This window comes from Ceratotherium simum, chromosome 14 (assembly GCF_057802395.1).
Source record: "Ceratotherium simum simum isolate JZ-2026a chromosome 14, ASM5780239v1, whole genome shotgun sequence".
NCBI classification, from domain to species: domain Eukaryota; kingdom Metazoa; phylum Chordata; class Mammalia; order Perissodactyla; family Rhinocerotidae; genus Ceratotherium; species Ceratotherium simum.
In genome coordinates this window covers 19,293,364-19,315,107 of record NC_141913.1, presented here as the reverse complement: position 1 = coordinate 19,315,107, position 21,744 = coordinate 19,293,364, and the positions used below count along the sequence as shown (strand labels likewise).

The 21,744-nt window shown below is 36.5% G+C and overlaps 1 protein-coding gene across 2 annotated transcripts in view; it reads left to right on the top strand.

The window, feature by feature from the left end:
- The window catches only part of CDH2 (cadherin 2), a 210,081-nt gene that overhangs the window by 154,289 nt on the left and 34,048 nt on the right, over positions 1-21,744 (top strand). For both annotated transcript variants that reach the window (XM_087439098.1, XM_087439099.1), the window contains 7 exons: positions 559-714; positions 4,545-4,689; positions 7,699-7,871; positions 15,595-15,732; positions 16,401-16,586; positions 19,116-19,369; positions 20,792-20,934. In XM_087439098.1, coding sequence (XP_087295224.1) covers positions 559-714; positions 4,545-4,689; positions 7,699-7,871; positions 15,595-15,732; positions 16,401-16,586; positions 19,116-19,369; positions 20,792-20,934 — 1,195 coding nt within the window. The remainder of the gene's footprint in view (positions 1-558; positions 715-4,544; positions 4,690-7,698; positions 7,872-15,594; positions 15,733-16,400; positions 16,587-19,115; positions 19,370-20,791; positions 20,935-21,744) is intronic.

The following is a 21,744-nucleotide window of genomic DNA, read 5'->3' as shown; positions in this document are numbered from 1 at the left end:
AATAAAGAATTTGGGGTAATAGGTGCCACCTTAAAATGATATGGAAAGCTGTGGTTGCAATGAATACTGTCAGTACAATGCAAGTACAGAAATCTGACTTCCAGGCTCAACCATAATCTTAGGGTTCACATGTGAGGCTGTTTCACACCATGGTTAGACAAGAATTATCTTAACTGATACCAAAAGGTAAGCAATTTTTATTTTCATTAAATTGGACACCTGTTACTGGGTTAAATATTCTAACCTACGAATTCCCAGGATAGAATTTGATTCTGTTTAAAAACTGACACTCCTTAATTTTGACTTTTTGCACTGCTCTTAGTGAGTGTTTTGTTAGATGTTAACATGGCCCCCAGTCTTTCTGGTGATAGGTGACATCTCTTTTTGAAGCGTATCACCAAGAAGCGAGGAGGAGGAACAGGACTGGGAGAGTTTCAGTGGTTTTCTGGGAAGAGATGGTGTAAGTTTGTAACTGAAAAGGGCATGCAGTGTGGCATGAAATCTGATAATGAGCTCATTTAGTCTCTCGTTTAATGCGATTGTCTTCTTGATCCTCAGATCAGGTCCGATAGAGATAAAAACCTTTCACTGAGGTATAGCGTGACTGGGCCGGGAGCTGACCAGCCTCCAACTGGTATCTTCATTATCAACCCCATCTCAGGTCAGCTGTCAGTGACCAAGCCTCTGGATCGCGAGCTGATAGCCCGGTTTCATGTAAGATGTCAACCAGCGGATAATTCTATGTATTAATATTCTTCTAAACATGTGCAGAGTTTAGCATTTGCCTCTCATAACCATCTTACAGCTTTGATAGTGAGAGTTTCAACACCAGAAATGCTCTTGTAGCCTTTTCAATTTATTGTAATAATTCTGTTGTTTATATAGAATTGATGAATGCTCACGGTAAAAAACAAACAGTGCCAAAGAAGAAAGTGAAATAGCCTGAAATCTCATTACTCTTTACATATTGATGTGGCTAAGAACTTATGAGAACAAATTTACATGAAGGGGGTCATAATTGTTGTGTATAAATTATATAGAGATCACAGCACTGTTAATGACTGCATAGTATTCCGTTGAATGTACAGACTATAATTTTACAAATAGTTTCTTACTAATAGACATCTGTGTTTGCCATCTTTAGCTATTCCTGCAGGTCTGGTTATTACCATTAAATAGAGTCCTAGAAAATGGATAGCACATTTTTATTTTGTTATTTGTTGGCAATATTCCTTCCAGAAAGATGTGCCATTTTGACACTCCTACCAGAAATTGAGATTTTTTTCCTTTCCCTCATAACCCTGCCAACACTTGGTTTCATCAATCTGCCAATCTGAGCAATATTTTCTTAGATATATTACCTAGTTATATTTCATATGTTAATTTTTATGTTCTTTATTTTTCTGTTTTATTCATTTTCTTATTGAGTTATAACAACTTTTTGTGTATAGTTATATTTTCATTTTTTTAATATATGTATATATTTGAAACTGATTTTCCCAATTTAAAAATAATATTATCGTATTTGAAAACTCAAGAATTACCTAATATTAAAATATAAATTCCAGGAGGCATTTTTCTTTCATTTTTTCCTAGCCATGCTTGCACATTTTCATGGAACAAGATTTCAACAATTTTTTTCATGAGTTTAATATAGAAACCTAAATTGATCTCTATTATTTCTCCAATTTCTACATGAATAACTAAAACTTTTAATGAAAGTATCATTTTCTTTTAGAAAAGAATATATGCATATTGTAAAAACTCTTCAAATAATACATAGATAAAACTTTTCAAATAATGTAGTATTAATAAGAAAGTAAAAATGATTTGTAGTCCCAGTACATAAAACTAACCTTTTTCTTTTTTTTAACACTTTTATGGTATACTGTAAGATGTCTCTCTAGGCACAGATTCATAAATGTATTCTTTTGCAATTAGGATCATTCTCTGAAACCAGCTTTTTTCATTTAGTAATTATAAGATTTAGCATCTTTCCATGTCAGTAAATAATTACTTATTTATATCATCATTTTTGATTGCTCCAAATTATTTTGTTGAATGAATGTAACATAATTTTAATTACTTATTGGTAAATATTTGGATAATTTACTTTTTTTATTTTGTTTTGCAACCATAATAATCTGGCAATGAACATCTCTCTGTACATTTTCTCACTGTGTCCTTGGAATAAATTCCTAAAATTAGAATTATTTTGATAAATATAGTACAATTGCTCTTTGGAATGGTTGCATTGTGTTACACTACCTGCCCACTATATAGGAGACATACTTTCTCCACATTCATTATCAATTCCCGGCATTGTTTATTTATTGTCAGTATTATTTGTAAAAAATTTATCTCAATGCTTTAAGTTGAATGTCTGATCAAAGTGAATTCCTTATTCTTATGTTGAATTTTCTTTTGAATTGTTTACCTTTTTCTCTTAAGAACCTTTTATTTATTAGGGATATTAATGCTTGGTTTGTTATATATTTTCTCCCTTTGTTGTTTGTTTTTAAACTTTGTTAATAATTTTTACTCCACTATAACTTATAGTTTTTGAATTATAAAATTCATTTTTTAAAAATTTATCATGCATTATTTTAGAGATGGTTATAAAAGCCTTCCCTATTCCAACATGCTTATCCTCCAATTTTATCTCGTGTTTATTTTTTTTGCATCTAAATTTTTGACCTCTGTGGAGTTTATTTTAGTAAAAGGAGGGAGGGATATAGATCCACTTTGTTTTTCCTTTATGGCTAGCCAGTTGTCCCATGTATTGATTAGTATTCCCATTGATAAACAGTTGTCCCACATTTTGAATTAATATTCCCATTCATTTATCATCTCCATTGTCATTCAAAACTTTTTATTCCAGATAAGCATGTGTTTTTTTTAGATTCTTATTTTGCCCATTCATATACTTGTTGAATTTTTGCACTTGTACAAATTTTAAAATTACTGAAGTTTTGAAAATTCTTAGAATATTGATATGTGTCAGAGCAAGACCTCCCTAGATCTAAACAGACACATAAGCATATGAGAAATTTAAAATGTTTTAAATCCTGAGTATTGCTCAACACTCCCTTCTCCCAAAGGCCTTGATTGTTTTATCAACCAATTCTTTTAAAATCCATAAGGAACATGTAATTCTAATGCTTTTTATATTGTTCTAAAACATAAAGAAAGGAGTAGTACTTTCAAACCTCTCGCAAAGACAACATCATAGTAATAGGGAACCTTGATAGAGATAGCACACAATAGATCCATCTCTAATTAGACTAGTCTCTAATTTATAAATATAAATAGTATCAATATTAAAAAATTCTAAATATCTCTACCTGTATGAATTCTCAGTAATTGAACTCATGTGATGAAAACTCAGGAAGTAAATATTTTCATGTCAGTTTTTGGGTAAATTCTTGCTCTCCAGATTCTCATTACTTGCACATAAAAGAGCAATACCCATAAAAAATAGAATTATAGAATTATAAGAATGATTCAATGTTAAGAATCTACTAATGTAATATATTAAATAAATCAAAGGAAAAAAGGATTATTTCTATAGGTGTTGAAAAGGAAATAATAAAATTTACAATATTTCATGTGTTAACCTCTAAATTTAAAAAAAGGGATATGTTGATGCTTCTTTAACTTGATAAAGCATATGCAACAGAAACCAACAGCCAGCATCATACTTCACAGGAAAACCATAGAAGCATTGCTGTTGAAAAGAAATAATTCAATGGAACACTACACAACTTTTGAAAAGAATCAAATGGGTCTCTAGGTGCTGGATGAAAAGGTTTTGAAGATACTCTGCCAAGAATAGCTGAGTGATTATATTTGTTTAAAAAGAAAAAAAAAAAAGCTAAAATTTCTAGAAGAATACCTGTAAAACTGAGAATTCAGACCTGGGAGAGGAACATATACTGATGTACTTTTAACATTTATGAGTGTATATCCTCCTGTACTTTAAGTGTTTATGAGTGCTTTTTACAATAAAAAGAAAAAAAAAAAACCTAGTGTCAAAATTCCCTATGCACACCTAATTCTTTCTAGAATCTCTTCTGTTCCCTTGATCTCTATGACTCTTCTGTGCCAGTGCCACATTTTTAATTACCCTGACTCATATGTACTGATTTAGCAAAAGGCATTTGGGAGCTGGACAGAACTGGCTTTGGATATGGCTCTGTCAGTAGAAAGAGCAAAGTTTCTTAGCTTTTCTGAAGCTCAATTCCTCACCTCTAACTACTGATCATTTCTGCCTCATTCTTTTGTATATGGATTAAATGAGTTAAAATCCATAAAGCTCTGAGCACAATGCCTAGCAGGTAGTAAGTGGTGGCTTTTTGCTAGTATTTCTACCCTAATTACATGGAGTTTGGCTAACTTAAATTTTGATGGGAAAAGTAGCTTTTTTCAGTTTCTCAGTCCATCCTTGCTATTTTGGTAGCATGGTGATTGTATATTTTACCTTCTCACTCTTTACCTCTCACTTAAATCCGTTACATCATTTTGTTTTCTAATTACTTTTCCAGTTGAGGGCACATGCAGTGGATATTAATGGCAATCAAGTGGAGAACCCCATTGACATTGTCATCAATGTCATTGATATGAATGATAACAGACCAGAGTTCTTACACCAGGTGTGGAATGGGACAGTTCCTGAGGGATCAAAGCCGGGTAAGTTTGAAGACAATAATTTGGAGATGACTTCAGGAGAATCAGTGTAATCCAGCACTGTTTGTTATATAAGCAAGAAGAGGAGAAATCGTGTGAGCCTTTTGATATCATTTTCTTTCATTCCTAATGCTTTTAGGGAAAAAGAAAGGTAACTTAGGAAAAAACTGATTGAAGAGAGAAAACAGAAAAAATATCACTCTACTGCCCGCAATAACTTTTCCCACCTTTGAAAAAATATATACTACAGTATCTGATTCTGTACTATGGAATCTATAGGATCCTCTCATTCTGGTATGGTTGATATAGTCAGTGCAGCTAGAAAGTGAGCTCCAGAGGACCAGAAGCCTTCTGTTCATAAAGTACAGATTTTATCATATTAGTCGTAGCAGCGACTAAAACGCAATTGGAGAGTCTTGAAATGCGTGGTGTTCCTGGGACCAGGCAGTGAGTGAGGCAACACCCAAAGCAGGGAAGGGGCCTGGTGCCAGCTGTGAGGCTGCCCTCTGGCTACACTGGATATTTACTTTCAGGATGACCCTGCTGTCTTCTGCAGCCCTTGCTGTTAAACTAGCATCATGGAAAGTGACCCAGCCTAGAAACAGCAGTTGCCAAAGCCTCTCACCATTGTGAAGTGATGTTTGACTAAGATTTTAGATTCTTGTACTGAAACACTGTAGGCTTCAGTCACAGGAGAATAGCAAGGCTAGAAAGGCTTATTTGGTTTGAAAAACTAGTGGACAAGAAAATCAGTTTTGGTATAGGGATGGTGAAAGGAAATGTTTCACCAGCCTTTCTGAGACGAGTTCGTGTTTAGAGAGGTTTAATTAGCTATGTTATTATTCTTTTGTATTTAAAAAACCCTCAATATTTAAAATTGTGCTACATATTTTTTATCATCTCTACCAGTTTATGTAGCTAGCTCTCTTATACATAGGCCAATTTATAGATATAACCAACTGTGCATTACGCTGGTACTTTTACTGATCCAAGTACACTTGTCTGTATCCTCAAAAAGAAGTGGAGGTGAGGGTGAGGGGCAGTGGAGTGGGAGGACAGGGACTGTGCAGGAAGTTCAGCCATCGGTGGCTCCTGAATCACGTTTTCAGAGTAGCTTTCTTCAGTATTTTAAAAAAAACCTTAAAAATCAAATTCAAAATACTGTAAAATCAAAGCATGTTAAACATATCCTGGGGCCAGCCCCGTGGTTTAGCGGTTAAGTGCGCACGCTCCACTACTGGTGGCCCGGGTTCGGATCCCGGGCGCGCACCGACGCACCGCTTCTCCGGCCATGCTGAGGCCGCGTCCCACATACAGCAACTAGAAGGATGTGCAGCTATGACATACAACTATCTACCGGGGCTTTGGGGAAAAGAGGAGGAGAATTGGCAATAGATGTTAGCTCAGAGCGGGTCGTCCTCAGCAAAAGGAGGATTGGCATGGATGTTAGCTCAGGGCTGATCTCCCTCACACAAAAAAAATCCTTACTAAAACCCAAGTCTTATGCACATATTATAAATGTAAATAAACGTTGGGCTTTTTTGCCTGGGGAAGTTTTTTTGTTTTTTTAAACTTATTTTCATTTTTCTTCTGTTATTTCCAACTTCATTAAAAGTATTGCTTTATAAAAAATGTAAAAACAAACCATTAAACATAGATTTATTGTGCATTTGACCATGCATTTCCATAAAGCCTCTCATAAATAAAAGACTCTCAGTGATCACGAGAAGTAGACATATCATGAGTCTATTTCCTGTGGTTGTTCTGTAAGTTTGTAAACATCCTTCTAGACAAGGTTTGGTAACGTTACGAATCTTGAGTTAAACTGCATCGTAATCAATATTTTGTTTCAAGATTCTGAAATATATTTTTGTTTTAACCATTTATTCGTTTGTTCATTCATTCATTCAACAAGTATTTACAGAGCACGTGCTGTGTGCTGGGCACTGTGGATACAGCAGGGACAAGCTAGTTCCTGCCCTGTTGGAGCTGAAATTCTAGTAGGGGAGAAAAATAAAAGGCAAGCAAGCCAGTAAATACGCAATAAAGTTCTGAAAAAAATAACAACATGTAGGAATGGCACATAGTCAGAGTGTCTGCTTTAGAGGGACAAGCTCTAAAGAGAGATTTGAATAATGTGACCAGAACTTGGTTAATTTTGGGGCAATAATGTACCAGGTAGAGGGAACAGCACCTGTAACGGCTCTGGCAGAACCGAGCTTGGAATACTCGTGAAGAAGATAAACCGGAGACGGAAAATTTTATAATCCAGTTCTTATAAATATCCCACAGAAGAAACCGTGTTAAATAGTAACTACTTTTCTTTCTACTTCTAAATTACACATTTTGTCTAGCTAGTTTGAATTTATTTGATCCTAATGCTTTGTAGATTTCCTTTCCAAAATATCTAATAAATTGAAGTCCCTCAGTTTGTTACAATGTTCTTGTAATCTCCTAGGAAATAATGAACCACAATGCCAAACCCCTATTCAATGAACCAAAACAGTAATGCATGGAATCCTTCCTTATGACCTGAGTAAATGGAGTATGCATCGTTATGCACACAGCTTACTTTCAGAAAGTGACTTAGGCACTGGGGAGAGTCACACTCAGCATGTCATTTTAGATGTTATTGCATAATGGGAAAAAAAATATAGCAGAAGGAAGGAATCAGTGGCCATAAAATATGTTTCTGATGACATCTATATTAGTTATTATTTGCATTTTATCTAAATGAAGGTCTGAAGTGATCCTTTCTTTGAATCATATAGTGAATTTGTCTTCTAAGTTATGGAAAAATTGAGTCTTTATAAATTTTTTATCGTTTTCCTTTCAAGTATCTAAACCATGTTTTATATTTTTTAAAAGTGAGTACTGCTCTTGAGTCAAGTCTAAATGATTACATGTTTGTTTTGAAAAAGCTAAGATTGATGGAAAAGGTAAATATTCCTTCTGTCTAGGAGACGCTGAAGTGAAGGGTGACCACTCATTTTCCATGTGTACTGTGTCTAGGAACATACGTGATGACGGTCACTGCCATTGATGCTGATGATCCAAATGCTCTAAATGGGATGTTGAGGTACAGAATCCTGTCCCAGGCTCCAAGCACCCCTTCACCCAACATGTTTACAATCAACAATGAGACGGGTGATATTATCACAGTGGCAGCTGGACTTGATAGAGAAGTAAGCCAACCCCAAACTGTATTTGAATTTGCTTGTAATCTTAAAAGTGCGTGGTGTCACATACAATTTATCTCCAGGTAATAATATATCCATAATGTTATTCAAATGTTAATTTTCATTAAGAAATCTCTTGTACTATTTTCTGCACAACTTCAAACTGGTTAAATGATATATGTATACTGGATAAGCCTTTGCTAGTCTATGTAATTATCTTAGTGATAATTGACTAAGTTAATTAGATACCTCTGGTATCTAATTTTTAAAATTCTTGGCATTTTCTCGGTTTTCCCTTATATTCAAAGGTTTTTGTGAGAATTGAAATTAAGAATCATTCCCAAATAATGTGTGCATAGATTTAGGATAATTTTTAACATTCATATTTTTAAGAGGCTACAAGTAACAGGTTTGTGATTAAGGTTTTTGTAGCCCCTGTGGATAGCCTGATTTAGTACAAACGATATGATCTCCTTTATTAGAACTTGCCCCTTAACTCTAACATTAACTTATTTAACAGGTTTGAACACTAGTAACTGCATTAATTCTACTAAAAAGCCTTTAAAGTTATAAATGCAGAGAAACACACTTCTGGCATAATATTTGTTGAACAGGCATAAAATATTGATGGTACTGAAATGTTATGCAGTATTACAGTCTGAGAGGGAATGGGTATTTCGGTTAATTCCAGATGTGTTGTCTCCCTGTGACAGACCTCAGCCCACCTTGTGCGCCTACACACCTCTGTGTATTGTTCATGTGATTCCTTCTGCCAGGAATGCCTTGTACCTTTTTCTTGATCTTAAACTTTCCAGTTCTTCATGTTCCACTTCAAGCCCTGCTTTTATTGTTTCCTGAAAACTCCAGCCCTAATGAATTTTTTACACTCTTTCTCTATTCTGACCATTTTCTTAGAGATTCTCAAGGTCATTATTGACCATCAGTAAATATTGTGTGAGTGAATTATCAAAGTGCTAACTCATAGAGATTCGTGCTTTGTAGATTTCTGGCTGAGCCAGCTTTTATAGTAATGGAACCTCAGATTATGTACATCAAAAGGAAACATCATACCTATCATAATAAATATTATTGATAAGAATTTTAGGAGTTGGTTTTTATGATGCTTTATTTGCCTTAGTAGCATTCACTTGAATTGGATCAAAGAAAACATTACTATTGCAATTAATTATATACATAAGATAGTGCTAAGAAGCACTTTAATAAAGTAATATGAGCTAATCAAGATTACTTTATTCACAGCTGAGCTGAGAGCCTTACTTAGGAGTTAGATGTATACCTATTACATTGTACCTATTACCTTCCAGGTGTCAACAATTCTTTTTCTAGGAATGTTTTGCATAAGAGATTGTTGAAATTCAGTTTTTGCAATAGTACTTTTAGTTCAGTGATATTTGGAACATGTATGCCTTTTCACCTCTTCCATTAATGTGTGAAGTACTGTTCTTAAATGCCAATAAACTCAGCATGAATGCCATGTTTTATATGAGAACGTGGGGTATTTTTAATATTCTCTCTTAAATGTCAGGTTGCTCACACACTAAGGTATAACTCATCTCCCAATCCTAATACTTCTCTTTCATTCACACTCCCATTGCAAGTTACAGAAATGGGGCTTCCTCTTGTTTTCATACAGTAATATTCCTATCACATTTAGCCTGGCTGTTTTATGACAAGAAAGAGGCACAGAGAATTAAAGATAGTTTTACTAAAGCAGACCAACCATATTTTCAAATCAAAGAGAATGTATTTAGTTTAGAGGATGAAAGTCTGAAGTCAGACCGTAATCGTGGTTAAGCATATCTTGCAGTGGACAGAAGCGGCTATGCGCTACCCCTTGATGAAACGAATGTGGAAACGGATTTGAAACTATAGAATCGTGGGTGAGATAGAGTATGAGAAATAGCTTCTTGACAGTGAAATTATTAAACACAACAATGAGTTACCGCGGAAAATTATGGAAAACCTTCCTTTTCTGAAAGTCATTTAATATAGAAAAAATGTATCTATCTCAGATGGTTCATGGTAATTCTGCCTGAGGCCAGGAATAAATTACTCTGACTTCTTTAGGCCTCGTGCAGGCTTGAGATTCTTTTATTTCTGTTAGAATTCACAGCTTTTTTTCTGTCAAAAGTAATTTCAGTTGTCGTTCTCCCAGGATATATGCCACCTTTAAGTGATTGAACTCCTAATCATTGAAATGCTTACGGAGATTCAGCTTTTTATTTTCCTTTAATCTCCAGGTTTAAAAAAATTTCAGTTCCTCAGGTTTTCCAGACCTAAAGCTGTAGCCACCATATATCCCAGTCTTCAGTTTTTTATCTCTACCTGATTCTTGTTGCATTACTTAGTGCTGCTTATTCCTGGCACTGTCTTTTCCCCACTCAATCTTTATGTCCGTCTCCTGTTCTCTTTGGTGAGGACAACCAACAACTCACCCTCTGCTTCACTAGGTTTGAATTCTGGCTCTGCCTGTTATGGGCTATCTGACCTACAGCATATTAACCTGAAACCTCTCCTCCCACATCTGTAAATGAGATAATAATATTACCTACCTCGTGGGTGGTTGGAAGGAGTATGTAACACAAGGCAGAAAGCTCTCAGCACAGTGCCTAACAAATGTTAGCTATTGTTTTCCCCCGTTGCCATCGTAAATCTAACCTCAGCATCTACTGGGTGAGCACTATCACTTTTTCTCCTTATCATAATTTTTATCATGCCAAAGAAAGAATTATACTTCCTGTTTTCCATGTCCAATAATCCTTTTACTTGTGTCCTCAGCTCCATGGTCTATCCTGAAGGAATGTTCTCCTGTTTTCTGTTGTCTCAGCCTTCCCTTCTCTACGGATTCCTTCTTAAAAACCCCACAGGTTCCTTCATAACCTACAAACATGCTGAGTCTCGCCTGTGGTAAAATGGCTCTCCATAACCCACAGGATGAAGTCAGAGCTCTTAACATGGAATTCTAGACCCTCTGGGACCCTGGCCCCAAAGCCTTCTTTAGCCTTCCCTCCTAGAGAATTCCTTGCTGCCTGCTTATGAGCAAATGATGCCCAGCCACTCATACAACCACATGCAATTCCTTGTACAAATCTGAAGTTTTATATTCTGTTCCTGTTATTCCCTCTGCCAGAAGATTCCTTTCCCATCTCTATATTGCAGGCTAATCTTTACTCTGTGACAGCCAGTCCTCACCCCTCCCCTGGCACCCACAGTCATCTGTGCATTCCTCTAGATATACAAGACTATGTTATATAGATGTTATATCTGCATTCTTGTTCCCAGTATGCAGTGAAGCTGATGTGTTCTTCCTCTTTTCACCCTGAACAGGAACCCTGAAGAAATATTCAATTTAGATTTTCTCCTTGAACACTAGACTCCTCAAAAGGGCAGTCCCTACTCATTGCTCCACTCCCACTCCTGCCTCATCTCCTTGAAACCTGGCTTTCCTCCTGCTTCCCCATTCAAGATGCACACATGCATGCACATATTCTGACTTTCTTGGAAAGCACTAACATAGTGGAACAATTAATGGTACAGATTCTGGACTCAGAGAGACCTGGATTCAGATCTTGTCTCTGCTATAAGGCTGGGTGTCAGTGGACAAGCTTCTTTGCCTCCCTAAGCCTTGGTTTCCTCATCTGTAAAATGAGTATTAAAAAACCCACCTTATAGGATTATTGTGAGGACTAAATGAGATGATTGATAGTGCATAGCACTGTGCCTGGCACATACTTAGTGCTCAATTTCAATAAATGTTAATTATTGTTTTTTATTATCGAGCCCCCTAGAATACTGTCAGCATACAGTAAGCTTTCAAAAAAATTTTAGACTACAAACTTAGGAGGTAGGTAGTACTATCAGCCCCATTTCACAGAGGAGGGAGCTGGGACTTAGCATTTAAGAATTTGAACAGGGTCACAAACCTGTCTTTCCCTTGTAAGTTCTCATGACATTGTTGCTTAATTGCCCATCCCCTAATCCAATGCATCCAAAAGCAGATCTATCATCTCCCTAAATTCCTGATGAATTTCCTATTTCACGTGACCAGTGCCACCTTCTCCCAAGATCATGGTCTACTTGCCTTTACCACGTACTGCTATCAGTACATCCCTGATCTATTTAGTCATCACATTCCTCTCTGTTTTCCTTCAAAATGCCTCTTGCACTCATTCCTCCCTCCAGGTTTTGAGAATGGGTTCAGATGCCCCATTAAAGGTTCCTTGCATCGCTTCTTCTTACTCTTACTACAGTTGTCCGTTTGGTTGTCCAATGTCCAATTGTCCATTTGGTTCCATGATCCGTTAACATCTGTCTCCGTCACTTAATGACAGCAAGGCCACCTCAGGTTTTGTTCATTATTTTAATCCAAGTGAATACCACATTGCCTCGCATGTAGTAGACATTCATTAAATGTTTGCCAAATGAATGACTGAATGTCCTCACCTCTTTGTTCACGTATATCCCTCTAGTTCAGTGTTTCAAAAGTGTGGTACACAGCTAGAATGATTTTAATTGATACCCATAGGGAAGCTTCTAGAGAAAACCAAAGACCACAAGTCTTTTACATGCTACTCCATCAAGTAGAGACTGCCAGAGTACAAGGATTGTATTGTGTTTATTCTTACAGTTATATTTATGGCAAGTGATACTAATTTTCCATTTATGGCACTTTTACCATAAATTATATTTTTTAAAAGGAAGTTAATGTCAAGATAAATAGTAAGTGACTCATGGTATAGAAATATGAGGATATGGCAGAATGGGGAAGATGGTATATGAATCACTGTAGTTTGGGAAATGGTGAGCTAGTTTATGCTCTCAGCATATGTTTTAATGAATAAATGATAGCTAGCCATGTAAAAAGAAGATGGTTTTTTCCCAGACCTGAAATGATTTTTATAATGTAATGCAAGACCCAAGGTTTCCCATCCATTCATCCATCCAACCACAAGTTCAAAAGCATTTATCACTTACTTGCTCTGTTTCAGGCATTATGCTGTATACCAGCAACACAAACATTGACAACACAAGGGCCCTGGGGAAGGGTATGTGTTTGTATGTACGTAGTGGAGGAGGACAGGCATGTGGACTGATAACAGCCTCATAAAGTAGAAGCCATGATACAGGTGTGTCCTGAGTAGGCAGACAGCTCCGTCTATCTCAAGGACTTTCTAAAGTCATCTCTGAGATGACTTTTAAGCTTTGTGTTTGCCAGGCTCAGATGAAGGGAACAGTATTCTAGGCCATGGTTTCTCAATCTTGGCACTATCGATGTTTTGGATCAGATAAATCTTTGTCGTGGAGGCCTGTTTTTTGCATCGTAGGATCTCTGGCCTCTACCTGTTAGATGTCAGTAGCACCCCCCAGTTGTGACAACCAGAAATGTCCCAGGATATTGCCAAATGTCCCCTGGTTGGTGGAGGGGTGGGAAGGGAGGTTGACAAAATCACCCTAGTTGAGAACCACTGGTCTAGGCAGAGGATGGCGTAGGGATGATAGGCATTTGAAGATAAATACAAAAAGCTTGAGGTATGGGGTAAGTGAATGGAAGGTGAGAGTTAGGTTTGGTAAGATAAGTGAGTCACAGAGATGCAAGGATTGAGAGCAAGCAGATGAGTTGAGATTTTCTCCTTTCTGGAACAGAAAGTGAGGAAACATTTTTAAGCAGAGTCCCCTTGATCAGATGTGGGACTGCGGATGGGAAGTCAAATCTAACTGTCAGTCATTCAGAACCAGATGCCTAGTGACTAAATTAGGCAAGAAGGTCTAAATAGTTTGGTTGCCTAAAACATAGGCTGTCGTGCCTTCTTTACTAAATGTAAGAGCACTTTATCAACCAGACATTTGAAAATGGAGATTATATTATTTACCAAGTCAGTATTTTTTTATTTGAAGAGACATTGTATTTTAGAAATAACAATGTTCTTTGTAACTTAAAGATTTTAAGACTAGCTTGAAACAATAGGAAATTTCAAGGATTAGCTATCAATCTCAGTATTTCAGCTCTATGGAAAAGTATTTGTATTATGCGTCTATGATTTTACAGATCTTTGTAGAGTAGACGTTAACAAAGAACTGTATCTCCATATAATATTTGTGTGGGTTTTTTAATCTTTAAAAAAATACTCCAATTTTTTCCTTTTTTTGAGAATGTTCATCTGTTTCTGCAAATAGCAGCTAACAAAAATGGCATTTCAAAGTCATAACAAACTTTTATTTTCATAATTTTCAGCTGGGAGGCTGAACTGAGTGCCCTACAAAATTCTCTCACTAACCATGAGAGCGTTAGGCTGAAATGACATTCTTGGATTGGGAGAGGAAATCATTGAGAAATAGTTTAGCCTATGTAAGCATTGTGGTGAAGTGTTATGGGTTAAGAAAACTGAAAATGGCTCAACCAACACTATTCCTTCATTTCATTTTTTTTTAATTATTCAGAAAAGTGTGATATTTTCTATTTTAAGAAGACAAAAAAAATCTAAAATAAATAATTGCTAGAGACTGGCATTTGGGTGGACAGAGACTTAAAATCGAATGTGTGACGTTTGGCTTTCCCTCCTCCTCCTCTCTTTTTCCTTGCCCTTCCCACTCACAACTAAATCAAAAGCTGCAATTTGTGTCTGTTCTATCCAAGCTCCAGAAATCCCTGAAGAACGGCCATTCATAATGTTCTCTCTATTTAGAATCAGGGAAAACTGCACTTGGCAGTGACAGTTTATTTTTATATGGAGAAGTGAGTTTTGTTGTTCAGAATGGTTTAACTTTTATGAAAACGATCTATATTTTTTATCTGTGCCAATTTCCAACGAGATTTCAACTGATTTTAGATATTCATATTGGTTAGGCTGGCCTAACATAAAACTTGGTCAAGTCGTGCTACAGACTTAGACCATCTCAAGATTTTCTCTTAGATACATTGCAGCTTAATTTGGCTCTCCTTTTAAAAATTCAATCTGAAATTTGAAAGCTGTGATGCCTATCTGATAATAATCGCCTACATGCAAAAGTAACCATGTCCATCATAGGCCCGTGGACACAGTGAGTGTTATGCCCGAAGGGCAATCCTTTGAGTACCCAACTATTAAATACCTACTATGTTCCAGGACTAAGGATATAAACATAAACCCTTTAATTAGGTTTTGAATTCACCTGAGAATATCTCTCTTGATATAGTTGTGAATAGTATGTACTAATGGGAATTAGGAGAAAATACTTTTTCAACCCTGTTATAATAGAAAGAACATGTGTAAGAATAAAGGGAAAGCATATATATTTTGTGAATTATATATACTTTCTTCTCCCTCTCAAGATTCTTCATTGTCTTTAGTATCCTAAACCAGGTAGAAATTAACATATGAGAAAGTAAATACAAACCAAATGACTTGCATGCTTGATCACAATGTTGTGAAGTTCAGAAGAAAGGGAAAGGTTGAAACCAGATGGAAGTTTCAGTTTAGCGGTGAATTTCACACATCTGCAATGCATTCCTTTCCCGAGTAGAGGTGAAAACAGTTAAATCTCTTTAGACAAGGACCAGACCTGTGCTTCACAAGTTAAAGTAAACTCAACTTGGGAAATTTCAAGTAATGTTAATCAGAATGAATGATGCGGTGCTCTCCATGTGTAATAAAGAGCCATTTACCGAACAACTGTTATGTCTTCTTGAGGAATTAGTTTCATTTAAGTTGTTATCTTTATGTCTTTTTAGAAAGTGCAACAGTATACGCTAATAATTCAAGCTACAGACATGGAAGGCAATCCCACATATGGCCTTTCAAACACAGCCACGGCTGTCATCACGGTGACAGATGTCAATGACAATCCTCCAGAGTTTACTGCCATGACAGTAAGTACAGACTGTCACTCACAGAACTTTAGGTCTGTGGTCTATTACCAAGAAGTTTTGTCATGAATAATAAATGCGTTAAATAGAAGTGGAACTTGCTAAACCTAATGGTAGAATGGCTACTGACTCAGACATTTTCTGTCACTTAAGCCAGGATTTTAAATAAGGCACCGAAGTAATTTGTTTTCTTGTAGTCTCCAAGTCCACTGATAAAGTTGTTAAAATATACTGCCTGGAAGAAATGCCCTAAGAAGACTTTGTGCTGTAATAACAAAATATTTATAAATATTTTCAGGTACATGAATTGCATGACTGATTTATGCTACTTCGTCACCATATAGTTATTTTCTCTTGAGTAAAATTATTTCCCCCACACAAGTCCTTTGCTCCAACCCCCTATTAATCACCCAGATATTCACAAACGGACACTAATTTTAATATTGGTGAAACTATAACATAATTTGGAAAAAAATTTGACTGCTGAAAAAATTATCGTATTTTTAGAGTCAAGCATAAATGCTGTGACTACCTGCATTAGTGATCTCCTCATTTAGTGTGGATAATAAAGATTTAATGGGGCAGTAAAATCCGGTTGGTGTGGTCATCAATACACGCTGTCCTTCAGTGTTCCACGTCGCTCCTCCGACTGAAGTCTGTCTTTCTTGTAGTTCTACGGCGAAGTCCCTGAAAACAGGGTAGATGTTATAGTAGCTAATCTAACTGTGACCGATAAGGATCAGCCCCATACGCCAGCCTGGAATGCAGTGTACAGAATCAGCGGTGGGGATCCCACAGGGCGGTTTGCCATTCAGACCGACCCAAACAGCAACGATGGCTTAGTCACCGTGGTAAAAGTAAGTGTATTGTTTTCTCTGATGGCCACTCTGCAATGACCAGTGTATGTCCCCTACCCCCTTAGTTTGCTATTGAATCTTAGGAATTTTTTCTTTCAAACGTCTTTAAATCTGGAGTTAATATATTTTGGGGAGTCACATTTATTATTTTTTAGTTTATGTTGAGGCTGAGGTCAACATAGATATTCTCACATTATCCCTGGAATATGATTGTTTTTAAGTCAATTTGGACAGTTTTGACAATCTGAAGACAGGACTACTCTCAACAGTGTTAACTGTCAGTGTAGTTGTGTGTTAGTGATATATCACATCCTGAAGTTTTGATCACCAGTTGATAGGAATTTGATCACTAATTGATTCAGAATGATGCCCCGGACCTACTATTCTCATGTCTACAGGTCTCTATTAGAGTATTGGCTCAGGGAACAAACCAGAAAATACCACAAAAGAAAAATGGAATGAGTAGGCAAGAAGAGGGCCTATGCTTCTAAAAAATTTTGAATTTACATTATTGTTTTTAAATGCTATTTTCAAGACTTTCAGAAATCGGTTCTTCTGATCTTTGTCAAAAAATGAAAATAAAACTGAGTGTGGGAAGCAAAGGGGATGTTAAGTTTGAGTGTAATAAATACATAGCTATGCAGTAACGGCTCTTTAAAGTGACCATCTCTTCATTTTAGACGCCCAGGGAAGAGATTTGCTTCCTTGCCTTGCGTCCCAACACTCTTGATTTGTAAGTGAATCCAAATGTTGGCCTTACATAGAAAGGTGCACTGAGGTGTCAGTTGCCAAGAATTTTATGTGTGCATGAGTAGATTGGTAATTTCCCCCATGAGGTGGAGGTTGGAAATTCTCTGAACGAATACAGCACAGTGATCAAGAGCACAGGCCCAGAGCCCAACCATCCGTGTTTGAATCCGAGCTCTGCCCTTGGTAGCGGTGTGACCATGGCACGTTGTTTAACCTCTCTAAGCCTCATGCAGAAAGCGTGGATGATAGCAGTACCCAAGTCATAACCTTGTTGGGAGGGATAGATAAGCTTAATGCACATTAAAGGATTTAGAGCTGCACATACCACTTAGCATAAATAAATGTTATGTCGGGGATGTTTCATGTGGCTAATGAAATCACTCAAAAGAATTCTGTCTTACTTTCTGGCTTCTTTAGTGTCTTTTTAAAAATAATTGAGAAAGAAGTTGAACTGGGGATTTTAGAATGAGAGAAAAAAAGCTATGTGTTTGAAGATTTGAGGAGATGGTCTAGGTTTAAGAAACTGGTGTGATTTGTGCTCATAATGTGGCTTTCTCATTAGCTTCAGCTCTTCATCATTCTTAGACTACCTACGATACATGAGAGCTCTCCAAGCTCTTTTTTCATACTATTATGGACAGTAATGCCTATCCGCACCTCCACTAGGAGGTGAGCAAGGGAAATTCAGAGTGCAAGTCCAGTCTGGTCATTGACTCCTGGTGACCTTTCTATTGACGGTAGGATTCAATGGAACTTTGGAAGTTAATATTTACATGACGGGTTATTTGTTCTTTCCTTTATCTAGAGTGTTGGTCTTAGATTTGGGATTTTTACAGACCAGTAAAATACCCAAAATTATTTTGGAAAACAGCCAGAGTTTTAGTTTGCTAAGTAAGGAAAAAACACACACAAAACTCTTCTACCTATATTATCAACACTATCATTTTTAAAGAATGTGTGGGTCCATGTGTGTACTTTAAAATGTATACTTCAAATTATGAATGATACTTTTTTGTGTGTGTGTGAGGAAGATTAGCCCTGAGCTAACATCCATAGCCAATCCTCTTTTTTGCTGAGGAAGTTTGGCCCTGGGCTAACATCTGTGCCCATCTTCCTCTACTTTATATGTGGGACGCCTGCCACAGCATGGCTTGGTAAGCGGTGCGTAGGTCCGCACCAGGGATCTGAATCCGCAAACCCCTGGCCGCTGAAGTGGAGCGTGTAAACTTAACTACTATCCTGCCGGGCCAGCCCCTATGAAGGATACTTTTAAATAGAATGTGTTTAGCTTTATGAAAAAAATTACATTTTCTAGTTTTTTTTTTTTTCCATATCATCACAGACTTACTGGTAAAAGCTTTCCTGGATGAGGTATGGTCTTTTTACCAATGTTTGAGAATACAATCTAGACCATCATGTTCTCACTTAACCTCAGATTATTTAGATTTTTGTTCAACAATGCTGTTCTTAAGAATAAGGTTTTAGATGTAGCTAAAGAAATGCAATCAGTGCAATAGTAATATGCATTATTTTATGAACGTAAATCTTTGAAGTACCCAAGATTTATAAATCTCTTATATAAATAGGTTAAACTGTGGTAAATATTTCAATCATTGACCATGCTAATGCATGTTTTCCAGGAATTTGAGAGGAACCTAGGGTGTAGTGAATGAAAAATTAATGTTTTGGAAATGAAGTTGCTAGAAGAATAAACTGCAGAATGCAAATATTCTTATTTCCTGCAAAAATATAGTTTCCCTTTTTTTTTAATTTTTGCAGCCAATCGACTTTGAAACAAATAGGATGTTTGTCCTTACTGTTGCTGCAGAAAATCAAGTGCCATTAGCCAAGGGTATTCAGCACCCACCTCAGTCAACTGCAACTGTGTCTGTTACAGTTATTGATGTGAATGAAAACCCTTATTTTGCCCCAAATCCCAAGATCATTCGCCAAGAAGAAGGCCTTCATGCTGGTACCATGTTAACAACGTTTACTGCTCAGGACCCAGATCGATATATGCAGCAAAATATTAGGTATCAAATGACATTTATGGTGTTTTTGTAATTTACGTTATGTTCTATGCTGTGGGTAAAATTTATTTATCATTTGAGCGAGAACTTTTCACTGGAACCAAAACTACCTATTACGGGATTATTTTTAATTCTTTGATGAATTTTCTTCTCGGTAGATCAATGAGTATATTGGATAGGAAATATAAAATGGATCATGTCTTATTTGAAGAAAAAAATATTCCCTGCCTCTTTTTTTCTGCTCCCTTTCCTTTTTTTTATGTTTAATAATGATTTAGCCTGTGTTTTTATACTAAGAATCACAGAAAGTTTCTACTGTGAATAAATAGGGGACTCTCATAAACTTATAATATTTATCTCTTCTCCACACATCAGGAAAAGAAAACTCATGCTAAAACCAAAATATAAGAGCTAATTATTTTCATCCCTTACCTGTACAGTAGTTATAGGACTTATAAAACATATTTATAAAGATTTCTAACCTCAGCAAAATCTAATTTATCCTTCCTTATGAGGGAGTAGATGGTTGGCAGAGCATACCCCACACAACTATTATCCATTGCTGGTGATGATAATTTTTTAATTAGTTCATATTTTATTTAATTTCTTCCAGAACTGCTGCTAACAGAAAACTGCATATCTTTTCCATTTCTCTATACATTGAAATCAAGACAGATAAATAGCTAATTAACAAGGGTATTGAACTCCTACAACTTTTTACCTCTCAAAATATAGGATATTTTTTCCAATCTGTATATTGGTTATCCAATCTTGAAAAGCTCACCCCCACCCCAAATAAAAAAGGATTTTAAGCTGATAAGTCTACTGATAGAGATAAATCTGCTTGATACAGCCTCTGACTCTGGGACTTCCCTTGATAAGTGTAGTTCTGAGGCTTGACCCTGTGTGGGAGATACTAGTAGAAATGGGATTATGGAGGTCTCCTCACTATGACCTCATCTCTGCCGTGATAAGGTGGTAAACATTTTAAGAGTTTTCTGTGATAAAAAATTCAACTTCTATTATAATTTCTCTTATATCCTATACATTAGAGCTACTGCTTATTTAGAAGGTATATTTGAGCTGTTGTATCTGCACTATTGCTATCCATTGAAACAGACAACAGCTTGAAATGAGATCTGTCAAATCCACTGTAGCACACTGTATGGAGACTGTGCTCCTAGTCTTTCCTCTCAAATACCTATGTAATGTTTCCTGCATGCCTGACCATATACAACCTGTATGTGCCTCCCAAAATCACTGTCACAGAAATACTTTTCCATGTGAAAACTGTATATCCAGCCATCATCTAAAAAAATGCAGGTTAGTGAGCTGGTTGCATTTGAAATTAGGTTGAAAAATATGTTTTACTTTTTTAAAGTTTTATATCAAAAAAATTAAACTTACTGCACTTTCATTTTGTAGATACACAAAATTATCTGATCCTGCCAATTGGCTAAAAATAGATCCTGTGAATGGGCAAATAACTACAATTGCTGTTTTGGACAGAGAATCACCAAATGTGAAAAACAATATATATAATGCTACTTTCCTTGCTTCTGACAATGGTACGTAATTAAATATAGTCACTGTATTATCCTGTATGTTGTTAAAGAGAGTAGATCCTCATCATGCATGTATCCTCAGGAAATGAGATTTTCTGTGAAATTCGATTGTCTAGAAAACGGATATTGATTACTCTAAGGCCCCAACTTCTATTTCCCTTTTCCGCTGGGCTTTCTATGACATATTCCTTGTCTTCTGTAATGAATGTTCCCAGTGTCCATACACCCTCCATTATAGCCTCATATTGTGATTACAAGCCTTTGTGGGTTTTCTGCCCTGCTCCGCGTCGATGCCTCATTATTGCAGGTTGAGTCTGTTCTCAATGGCCCCAAACACTGTGTTTTTTGAGTTGGTCTTTTTATTTCTTCTAGTCAGTCCATTTGCTGCTATCAGTTTGTCTGTCTCTAGCACTTTTCTTCCTTCTAATTCTCTGTCTCTGGTCTGCCATGGGCCAGGAAACTCTTAATTTTTTGCATAAATTGAGATAAGTGAGAACACCAGCTTTTAATGTGTTGGTTTTGGAACATATAGTTTGGCACCTTTTGTTTCTTCATTCTGGGTCTCTGCTAGACTCTAAATGGTTGAGATTAATAGATAGCACTTTTTTTTTTCCTGGTGAAGATTTGCCCTGAGCTAAGGTCTGTGTCAGTCTTCCTCTATTTTGTATGTGGGTCGTCACCACAGCATGGTCACTGATGAGTGGTGTAGGTTGGTGCCTGGGAATCAAACCCAGGCTGCTGAAGCAGAGGGTGCTGAACTTAACCACAAGGCCACAGGGCCGGCCCTGATAGCACATTTTTTTTAGTTATATA